Source organism: Saccostrea echinata, unplaced genomic scaffold (genome assembly GCF_033153115.1).
Source record: "Saccostrea echinata isolate AGI-Se365-2 ecotype Australia unplaced genomic scaffold, CSIRO_AGI_Sech_v1 ptg000046l, whole genome shotgun sequence".
NCBI classification, from domain to species: Eukaryota; Metazoa; Mollusca; class Bivalvia; order Ostreida; family Ostreidae; genus Saccostrea; species Saccostrea echinata.
In genome coordinates this window covers 11,885,710-11,898,020 of record NW_026889795.1, presented here as the reverse complement: position 1 = coordinate 11,898,020, position 12,311 = coordinate 11,885,710, and the positions used below count along the sequence as shown (strand labels likewise).

Below are 12,311 nucleotides of genomic sequence, written 5' to 3'. Positions count from 1 at the left end.
CTTTTAGTTGAATGTTTTATTTCTGAAAAAAGTAATTTCAAAAATATATAAAATTTACAGATGTCAGACCTCTATCCACACGGACAGACGCAAAACAGTGGGTAATCAGAAAAGCTCAAGAGCCTTCGGATTAGGTCAGCTTATAAAGTAATAAAGAAATAAATACCACAGATATTTCCCTAGGTTATGGACAGCTTTCTGAACCCTGTATCTGTGTCGCTGGTACTTGGGAGACAACCTGTAAAAACAAAATGATGCTACATTATTACATTCTTGGGAAACACTAATTGTTAAAAAAAAAACTGACATTATTGCATTTCATTCTTGAATATACAAGTATTGAAATTAATGTTCCCTCACTTGCAATGCAACCTATGATTGAAGATCTGGGTTTAGTTTTTTTCCAGAAAACATGGACCAGGAGGTTTTACAATCTTTGCATGCATAAGTAATGATTTATCAACCTATATGCCCAGTTAATTCACTTTAAGTTTCTCAAGCACCTGTCCTCATAACATAAAACAATGACACATTTGTAATGCTTTTCACAAATTAAAGGGTGATTAGATTGATTTTCTAAGTTTCATGTAAAAAAAGAGTCTTTTTTCTACCAAGCTTCTAAGATTTTGCTTGTATGAGATACATAATATATATATATATATATATTTATAATAATATTATATCAGAAAACATTTTAAAAATTATTGATAAACATTATTTAATTTTCATTGAGCATCAATAATTTAAAAGAATAAAACAATAAAGAATCCTTATTTGTTGACAATTAAAAGAGACAGGAGGCCCATGGGCCACAAGGTTCACCTCAACCACTTTGGCCCTTCTTTTCTGCATCAGAGTTACTTTCCAATATACATGTATTCCTGTGTAAAGTTTTGATCACATTTTGGGCCGCACCCTATACACAAGGGGTGTGATTTGAGCACAAATGAATCAACATCAGCAGAGGATCCTCCACGTTAATATGATTAATCACAGTTTTGATGCTCTTGAGTATAGAATTTTAAAGATTTTACCTATGTTATTCCTATATTGGCCCTACAACATTCCAGGGACTATGATCTGAACAATTTAAAATATATAATAAATTAAGAAGCTTCCACATAAATCACAGCTTTTCTGATCCAGCTGGTCTTCAGAAAAGGTTCTTAAAGATTTTCCCTATATGTTTCAATGTTAAATTTTAATTCCCTGTGATGGCCCCATCTTACTCCCGGAGACCAATATCTGAACAATTTATAATCTACACTACCTAAGGAATTTTGCAAATTAATTTCATCTTTTCTGATCCAATGGTTCTTGAGAAGAATTTTTTCCCCTATTTGTTTCAATGTAAAATTTGATTCCCTATAGTGGCCCATCCCTCCCCCGGGATTGATTGAATAATTTAGAAGATTTTCAGGAAGCTTTCACATAAGTTTCAACTTTTATGGTCCAATAATTCCTTCAGGAGAAGATGTTTTAAAAGGATTTTCCTATATCTTTCAATGTTAAACTTCCCTATTGTGGCCCTACCCTATCTATCAAGGTCCTTGATTTCAACAATTATAGGAATCTATACAACCTCAGAAAGACTTCACATAAATTTTAGGTTTTCTAGGCCAGTTTTTTTGAGAAGATTTTTATGGACTTTTACTATATATTTCAATGTAAAACTTTAATTTCCTATTGTGGCCAAACCCTCCGGACAATGACTCAAACAATTTAGAATCTACACAACCTCAGGAAGCCTTCAAATAAGTTTTGCTTTACTGGCCAAGTCGTTCTTGAGAGAAGATTTTGTTAATGACCCCACCCTATTCTTGTCTTTTCTTGATTACATATGTATCTCCCCTTGAAGGGGGCTTGGTCCTTTATTTTAGCAATTTAGAATTCCGTTTACCTGGAAATTTTTTGTACCAACTTTGGCTAAAATTGGTTCTTGCAAAAGTTGAAAACAGAGGAAAAAAACCTACACAATCAAATCTAAATTAAAATTCGGGAAAACATATCATATACTAGTATCCCCTCTCATAACTAAAATTATTTAAACCCCATGCTTGGGTGCCATTCTGAATTTAGGCTTTGAATTTCGATCATAATTTATATTTTGATTTGTATATAGTGTACTTGTATAAGGGTTATTCTTCGTTAATGTATATCTCTTAACACAGACATTCCTCTTAAAGATTATCATTCTTTACAATGGGTCAATCCCTATTCCTCACTGTAAACGTATTTCTTTCCACTGGGCCATAAAACCACGGAATCACTTTTTCTGTTCAATCGGCAGGTAGAAAATAACGCAAATTTCTTAAGATTGCCACTGTATACTTGGAATGTACGTAATGTGACCGCTTACAAAGGGTAATACCATGTGGAAAAAAAGTACTTTTACAATTTATATTTTACACAGGGTCCAAACATCTTTACGATTGATTGGTAATTGATTGTACGAGAAAAAGTATGAGATGACAGGGTGACCTTAATGATTGATGATAATAAACAAGTGAAGATTAGGAGTCGGTTATCTGGAAGAAATAAATGTTGTATAAAGGACAAGAATTAATATGTACTTTCCGAATATTTTAAATGTCGCAGAATATTTCATGGGGATATAGTATGTGCACATTTTATTGAGATACAAATTATTACGCTATTACTTTCACACTGAATTGTGTTCAGACTTTTCTGCTTTGCTGATTATGACAAGGAGCACACCGCTGGTGTGACCGGTTGCCAGGAGATGCTTATTCCTTCATGGCACCTGATCCCACCTCTGATGTTTTTAAGAGGTTCGTGTTTGCTCTGCTCCTAATTTGTATTGTTTCAAGGGACTTTTAAGCTTTATAGCTGTTCGTTATCTTCATATTCACTAAAAATAAAGAATTAATGTGAAGATGAACAGTACATTAAGTCTGTTATTTACTCAAAGTTAGAATAGAATGTATAGTGGGGACGAATTAGGTGAATATTACTTCAAAATTAAACATTATCATAATCGATGGCAATTTGACCACTAATTTATTACTATGTACAAAATATTTATTCAAAAATGAAACAAGTATATTTTACACATTGTATTGCTTGAGGATAATAAATAATTACAACATTTAAACATCTTCATAAGATATTTTAAAACACATACACAAGATTATCTAAGTAACATGACTAAATATACAATGACAAGTTCAAATTGCAATTAAAAAATATTTATTATAAACTATAACATCACACTTGAAAATTTGTACCACATGAATCTTATGTAAAAAGGTCTGCACCTTTGTAATTGCTTTTACTATGTGATTGAATTTTAATGATTTATTCTAAAATTCTAATTTTATTTATTTTTAAGGTATTTTAAAATTTTTTTTTAAACGAATGCCTTAATATATTTTGCAATATATTAACATGTTGATAAACAAATATTTTTTAAAAAATCGAAATAATAATCGAAAAAAAATATACAACAAACGACTCCAGATTATATAAATATAGTGTACTGGACCTTCACACAATTTTGTTGCATGATTCCTAATGATTTCTCATTGCAGCATTTTCGTAAACTTTAACCTCTGAATATTCAGTTTATGTAAAAAGTACTCTGCTTACTCAATGTGGTTGTTCTTACCTATACATGTAATATAAAAATCAGTAACTGACAAAACTCTAGTTATTACATCTTATAAAACCAATCTCATGACAAAAGTATTGATTACATTTGATCATACCTTTGATAAAAAAAACAAATTTCTTAACAAGACTATTGATTACATTCAATCATACATGAAATACAAAAATAAACTGCTGACAAGACTATTGATAACTCTCAATAATATATCTAAAATAAAACCAAAAAACTTCCGGACAAGACTATTGATTACATTCAATCACACATGTAAAATAAAACCAATCTGCGGATAAGACTATTGATTACATTTGATCATACATGTTATTACAATCAAGGTCATTAAAAAGACCAAAAAAATTAAATTTTTCGGATTTCCAACGTTTTGGCATATGCATCAAGAGACATAATTTGTTAAATGCGCAATTAGTGCATCAAAATTTGTACCGTATAAGATTTAAATGCTGACTTTAACCAAGATTGTTGAAATCCCTGTAATATATTCTTCCACTCATACCCTTTTTTTCTTTCAAACCAATCGTTGCTTTTTTCTAAACTTATTCAACAGGCGTTATGTCCTCTTTGAAACAGACACACCCTCTTAGTCTAACACAAACCTTATTAACTAAATGCTCCTTTTCCCCATCATTATAACTTTCTCTAGAGTCACCACTCTCTCTTTCACTGTCTCACAAATATCTCATATCACTTTAACGTCTCCCAACTTATTCGATACTGAAGAATCTGCTCTGATCAATTTTTAAACCAAGGCAGACAACTCACAGACAAGTTGATGCTACAGGAAATTCAAAAACTTTCCAGTCAGCATTTCGTGAATTCTGTGCTTGTTATAATGATCTTGATAGCAGATATATCCTATCATTCGGACTTTTTTGGACTGACCTATTTCAGATCAATTGTTAGGCCTCTGTTTTTGTATTCAATTTGACTACGGAATATTCCGCCTTCCTGATCAATACAAAGGGCTTACGGCGGGTTTGACCTGTCGACATGGAATGCTAACTCCTCCTAGGCACCTGATCCCACTTCTTGAATTTCCAGGAGTCAATGTTTTATGCTCTGATTACAGATTTAAATTGTTTGTAGATTTTTTTTAAATCTATACCTGTTCGTAATCTTAAACGTTTTCATCATCTCTTCTATTTCTTTTAAACACCATGCATTCTTTTGCACGCAAGCACTTCTTGTCAAAGAAATTATTTCTTTTTCTAAACTTAATTAAGCAGTCATTTTGTTTTATCTAAAACAGACACATAATCTAACATAAAATCACACTCTCTGCATCTCGCCCTGAAAATAACATAAACCCACACATCCTGGAGGATTATCATCCTCTCTGTAAAATCATCCATCAAAAAATTATGTGCAACATCAATCAGTGTTGTCTTGTACGACCTATAACAGACAGACAGTGTCAGTATAATACAGAATCATACTCTCTGCATCTCACCCTGACAATAACATAATCCCACACATCCAGGAGGATTATCATCTTTTCTATGAAATCATCCTTATGAAAAAATAATTATCCTCTAAAGTCCGAAATCAATCAGTGTAAACAGAAGATATCACACATCCGAATGAGAATTATAATCACCAATACCTGTATCTGCTCATTGACATCCAAACCCATAACTAACAGACGTTTCACTTCGTCAAATTTACTATCTCTGTCATTCCTTTATACGCCAAACTCATTTTTGTCATGTCGCCCGCGTGGCGCAGTGGTTAGAGCGTCTGCTCTCTAGAGTCGCAAATTAAGGAGTTGATCCTTACGTCGCGGGTTCGAATCCCACTGTGGGACGTGGAAACCGGTCCTTCGGATGAGACCGTATAAACCGAGGTCCCATGTCGCAGTAGTACTGGCACGAAAAAGATCCCTCACTGCTCAATGGCCGTAAGTGCCGAGCATAGGACAAAATTTGCAGCTCTCCACCGGCAAGTGGCGGCGTCTCCATATGAGTGAAAAATTCTCGAGAGGGACGTTAAACAACAAACAAACAAACAAACAAACAAACATTTTGTCATATAATTCTTACTATGTCTTCAAGTCACTTTGCCTCATCACGTTTACCAAACATTTAAATATGTGAATTTAGTCTAAATTTCGTTCACTTTCAATATTGAATAATTATGTTCTACATCAAACTTGCTTGCCACTAACGCAATACACAATGAAAAAGACTCGTCTCTTCAGATATAGTTGTACAGCGCTATTACTACTGACCAGAAGTATAACAAGTGTGAGATTTTCAATTGTATTTGAAAATATTCTATAAACAAGAGTACCTCCTCTGTATATTTAATAACACAAGCCCTAGCAGCTTGAAGCAGGTCTTTTACAATAAGCATATAACCACCTTTACATTTTACTGTCAGTGGCGCACTAAAGAACTCTTGTAGATAATCATTAGCCCCTGCCTCTAAAAGCTCCGTCACTAAACCCAAATATGAAATCTTATTCCTTCACTACAAACCAACTTCACATGTCAAAGTTGTATCAGACCAACTTTTATTGGCCCAAGATTCTTGTTGATTAATATAAGCCCCAGCCTGTAAAACTACACTCATATGGTCATCCCTTGATAATGTTGTCAGTCGTTTTTAAAACTCCATATTGTGGATCGTTATCAGCTCCAGCCTCTAAAAGCATCTTCAATACATTGATATGTCCACCCTCACGTGTTGCTGTTAGTGGGATATTATACTTTCCTTCTTGATTGATATCAGCTCCAGCTTCTAGTAGCTCCTTCACTACACTCATATGTCCACCCTCACGTGCTGCTGTCAGTGGGGTATTATACTCACCTTCTTGATTGATATAAGCTCCAGCTTCTAGTAGCTCCTTCACTACACTCATACGTCCACCCTCACGTGCTGCTGTCAGTGGGGTATTATACTCACCTTCTTGATTGATATTAGCTCCAGCTTCTAGTAGCTCCTTCACTACACTCATATGTCCACCCTCACGTGCTGCTGTCAGTGGGGTATTATACTCAATTTCTTGATTGATATCAGCTCCAGCTTTTAGTAGCTCCCTCACTACACTCAAATGTCCACCCCTACATGCTGCTGTTAGTGGTGTAGCACACTGACCTTGTGCATCGATATCAACTCCAGCTTCTAAAAGCTCCCTCACTACATTCAAATGTCCACCCTTACATGCTGCTGTTAGTGGTGTATTATACTTACCTTCTTGATTGATATCAGCTCCAGCTTTTAGTAGCTCCTTCACTACACTCATATAACCACCCTCACATGCTGCTGTCAGTGGGGTATTATACTCACCTTCTTGATTGATATCAGCTCCAGCTTTTAGTAGCTCCCTCATTATACTCATATGTCCACTCTCACATGCTGCTATTAGTGGTGTAGCATACCGACCTTGTGGATTGATATCAGCTCCAGCTTTTAGTAGCTCCCTCACTATACTCATATGTCCACCCTCACATGCTGCTTTTAGTGGTGTAGAATACTGACCTTGTGGATTGATATCAGCTCCTGCTTCTAGTAGCTCCTTCACTACACTCACATGTCCACCCCTACATGCTGCTGTTAGTGGTGTAGCATACCGACCTTGTGGATTGATGTCAGCTCCAGCATTAAGTAGCTCCTTCACTACACTCATATGTCCACCCTCACGTGCTGCTGTCAGTGGGGTATTATACTCAATTCCTTGATTGATATCAGCTCCAGCTTTTAGTAGCTCCCTCACTACACTCAAATGTCCACCCCTACATGCTGCTGTTAGTGGTGTAGCACACTGACCTTGTGCATCGATATCAACTCCAGCTTCTAAAAGCTCCCTCACTACATTCAAATGTCCACCCTTACATGCTGCTGTTAGTGGTGTATTATACTTACCTTCTTGATTGATATCAGCTCCAGCTTTTAGTAGCTCCTTCACTACACTCATATAACCACCCTCACATGCTGCTGTCAGTGGGGTATTATACTCACCTTCTTGATTGATATCAGCTCCAGCTTTTAGTAGCTCCCTCATTATACTCATATGTCCACCCTCACATGCTGCTATTAGTGGTGTAGCATACCGACCTTGTGGATTGATATCAGCTCCAGCTTTTAGTAGCTCCCTCACTATACTCATATGTCCACCCTCACAAGCTGCTTTTAGTGGTGTAGAATACTGACCTTGTGGATTGATATCAGCTCCAGCTTTTAGGAGCCCACTCACTATACTCATATGTCCACCCTCACATGCTGCTATTAGTGGTGTATTATACTCACCCTCTTGGTTGATATCAGCTCCAGCTTCTAGTAGCTCCTTCACTATACTCATATGTCCACCCCCACATGCTGCTATTAGTGGTGTAGCATACCGACCTTGTGGATTGATATCAGCTCCAGCTTTTAGTAGCTCCCTCACTACACTCAAATGTCCACCCCTACATGCTGCTGTTAGTGGTGTAGCACACTGACCTTGTGCATCGATATCAACTCCAGCTTCTAAAAGCTCCCTCACTACATTCAAATGTCCACCCTTACATGCTGCTGTTAGTGGTGTATTATACTTACCTTCTTGATTGATATCAGCTCCAGCTTTTAGTAGCTCCTTCACTACACTCATATAACCACCCTCACATGCTGCTGTCAGTGGGGTATTATACTCACCTTCTTGATTGATATCAGCTCCAGCTTTTAGTAGCTCCCTCATTATACTCATATGTCCACCCTCACATGCTGCTATTAGTGGTGTAGCATACCGACCTTGTGGATTGATATCAGCTCCAGCTTTTAGTAGCTCCCTCACTATACTCATATGTCCACCCTCACATGCTGCTTTTAGTGGTGTAGAATACTGACCTTGTGGATTGATATCAGCTCCAGCTTTTAGGAGCCCACTCACTATACTCATATGTCCACCCTCACATGCTGCTATTAGTGGTGTATTATACTCACCCTCTTGGTTGATATCAGCTCCAGCTTCTAGTAGCTCCTTCACTATACTCATATGTCCACCCCCACATGCTGCTATTAGTGGTGTAGCATACCGACCTTGTGGATTGATATCAGCTCCAGCTTTTAGTAGCTCCCTCACTACACTCATATGTCCACCCTCACATGCTGCTGTTAGTGGTGTATTATACAAACCTTGTGGATTGATATTAGCTCCAGCTTTAAGTAGCTCCTTCACTACACAAATATGTCCAGCCTCACATGCAGTTGTTAGTGGTGTAGCGTACCGACCTTGTGGATTGATATCAGCTCCAGCTTTAACTAGCTCCTTCACTACACCAATATGTCCACCCTCACATGCTGATGTCAATGGTGTACTATACAAACCTTGTGGATTGATATCAGCTCCAGCTTCTAGTAGCTCCTTCACTACACTCATATAACCACCCTCACATGCTGCTGTCAGTGGGGTATTATACTCACCTTCTTGATTGATATCAGCTCCAGCTTCTAGTAGCTCCTTCACTACACTCTTATGTCCACCCTTACATGCTGCTGTTAGCGGTGTATCATATAACATTTCATATTGCATTTTCTTGTTCGCATTTTTTATATCGACATACTTAATAAGTATTCTTACAATATCTAAATTTCCACTGTAACAACTTAATACAAGTAGGCGGCGTTGTTCAGCATCAAATCTTCTATTGTCCTGCTTTTTATATCTTGTATCACTAATAGAATTCGATAAACCTAATTTGTCTGTTGCATTATTTGTTTCACCTTTTTTTTCTCGCTGTTTTGTTTCACAGCTTATTTTGGGGCTCAAGGAATTCCAGAATAGTTCAGTCTCCGTTTCTTTGTGTTCTTCAGTTTTTTCAAAGATATATTTTAGGATCTGACTGTGTCCATAGTAAACCACCCAACTGATAACTCTCGCGGTGTATACTGTTTCTGTATCTGATATTTCCCTCTCATTCAGCTGCACCTCCTGTCTGCGCCACTCCCAGCTCCTCTCTTCCCTCTCCTCACACACATCTGCAACCCAATCTACTTTACTCACCACGTTAGACACGTCTTTCTTTTCTGACAGAAATAAAGACTTTACTTCTGTGTAAGACTTTGTTTTTAACACCTCGATAAAAGCCTGGCATACTTTACGCTGTTTTAAAACATTGTTCATAAAAACATCATATAGTTCCATATTTTCTATATCTCTGTACAAACGCTCCGCTAACATCGGATACTGGTCCTCTCTTAACCTTATAAAGAGATAAAAAGAATCCTGGCTTTCTTCATTACTTGATACTTCATGCTCTTCTCCACCTAGTTCTTCGTTCTCACCGAGTTTACATTCATCCTCAGACTCTTTTTCACATTCTTGTACTTTTACGTTATTAGCAATGTAACTACTGCTGATATATTGTAAAATCACATCTGGAAACTGAGAACCAAAATGATATGCAAGGATTTCAAACACAGTGTCATGAATAATTGTATACTCAGTACCACATAGTTTTGTGTAAGTCCCATTCATTGCTGACAATGCTGTATCAACTTCAAATGCAGCAGTGTAACTTTCAACTTCACAACATTTTAGTACTCTTGATTTCATTTCACAGAAAACGTTGTTCTCAGTGTTTAGCAATATTTCAGTTGATAGTTTATTGTTATTTAACATGCACAAGACCAATGTTGCATAGCATAAATTCTTTCTCCGTAGCATTTTGTCAAATTCCTCTAAAAGAAATTCAGCAGGGCAAGTAAAAAACCTCTCAAAATTGTTTCTAACTTCCTTCACACCTTTTGAGTATATTTTACACAACACAGGAAACATATCCGATGATTTTCTCAGTAATGGAGGAGACAACAAATTTCTATCCAAGCCGTGTTTCTGAAGAATTGCTTTTTTGTCTCCACAGTCCAATGCATGTTCTGAACTTTGCATTTTAATTACGTTTTGATCATTTGAGAAAAATGATTTGTAACATTTCTTAAACACTGTTTCCCGACATGACATTAGTACCTTTGTATTTTTATTGTAAGGATACGAAATTCTTGTTTTATAGTTTATCAATGAATCTAACTTTTGTTTTTGAAGACCAAAGACCCCTACCACATCATCAATGACAAAAACCTGTGGTTTATGAGAGTTGCAATAATCTTCAATCTTTCTGATATCCATAATTGGTACAACCTCGTATCCTTCCCTCTGGAGTATCAGGGCTATGTGATGAATTGTTGCCAATTTTCCTGATCCTGGGACACCAACAAATGTCATAAAAGGTTGCTTTCGGACTTTATCCAGTATTGCACTGAAACTGTGGTTTTCACTGTAAACCTTATCCTCTTCCTTCCATCGTAGAAATTCATTTTCATGAAGATCTAAAATGAATTGTAAAATATTTAACTCAAAAACTCAAGGTTGAATGATCCAGTTAGTAACTACATGTGTAACTTGAGAAACTTTTAAAGTTTAGAATAGTACAATTCAGAGACTAAACAGAGACTAAAGGGCCTTGATGATCACGTGCATCATGAGTTTCTCTTCTTATATAAAAATGTCTCAAACTACATAAGGGTTCCACCTGAGCCCAAGGGGGCCATAATGAGGGTTGTCAAAAAAATAAAAATAAATAGAGACAATGTTTATAACTTTGTAAACATTCAACTAATACTAACCAACTTTTGCATAGCTATAATTCATTCAATGTTCCTTAAAATAGTGAACTCTGAAATAAATGTCTTTCATCGTAATAATATTATTGAGCTTTATAAGACGGTCGATATGGTCTGTCGGCACACTAACAAAATCCGGAATACTGTATATCACTTAATTTTCGCGACACCTTATTTTCGCGAGATAAACATTTATTATTTATTAGCGAGACAAAATTTACACGAATTTTGATTACTGATCTATATAATCTTCTGGAATACTAATATAATCGAGAATCATATTTTCGCGAGCATATTTTCTCGCGTAATTTCGCGAAAATAAGGTTCTCGCGAACAAAAAGTGATTTACAGTATTTTATACATGTAACAATTCCAATAGCATTTGTATCTCTGAGTATACGTAACACATTAAACTGAAATTTATATCATTTTAACCAGAAAAAAAACCTTAGCAATATATCAGTTTTTCACACAAATGGCATCAGAGTCAGAGAATTAGAGTCGTAGTTTTCAAAGTGTTGTTGGAATTGACTTTGTTGCAAATGACGTCATAAAACGCGTTTGCGGCGCACAAGGATGTCATGGAATTGTTTTGAATGTGGTTTGTCCACTTCAGAGACGGAAAATGAAACTGAAGCCACATTACACTATAACATGGTAGTAGAGAAGTTGTTTATAAATGGTATAAGAGATTCAAGGGCAGTTTTCAGCTCCGCGCCGAATAAAGTTAGACCTATAAGAAGTGGAGTAGTATAGCGACTCAGAGTAAAATTTCACCCAAATATTTCACTTGTGAAGCCATGCATGAAATTTGGCCCAATATCTGTCAGATAATGCTGTTTCTAAAATCATCGTTGGCCATCGCAGCTTCCGCCATTTTCAAGAAATGCAAAAACAAAATGGTGACATTTCTATACTACTTGGCCTTACAAACCATCCATTTACTGTAATATTTATTATATTTTGGCTGTTTTATGATATATTTTGCTCATAACTAAGCTTTGTTGAAGACATCTTCAACATCACATTGTAAAATAAGTGTGACATTTCATAACTAAGATGGTGAGAA

General features: G+C 36.1%; 1 protein-coding gene across 1 annotated transcript; it reads right to left on the bottom strand.

Moving 5' to 3' along the window:
• Positions 1-6,103: 6,103 nt before the first annotated feature.
• On the bottom strand, positions 6,104-12,183 carry LOC133201925 (ankyrin repeat domain-containing protein 17-like). Its single transcript, XM_061337712.1, has 4 exons — positions 12,177-12,183; positions 9,941-10,948; positions 7,031-9,889; positions 6,104-6,934 (listed from the first exon to the last, which is right to left on the bottom strand). The coding sequence occupies exons 1-4, from the start codon at positions 12,181-12,183 to the stop codon at positions 6,222-6,224; spliced, it is 4,587 nt and encodes a 1,528-aa protein (XP_061193696.1). The 3' UTR covers positions 6,104-6,221.
• Between the last annotated feature and the right edge of the window lie 128 nt (positions 12,184-12,311).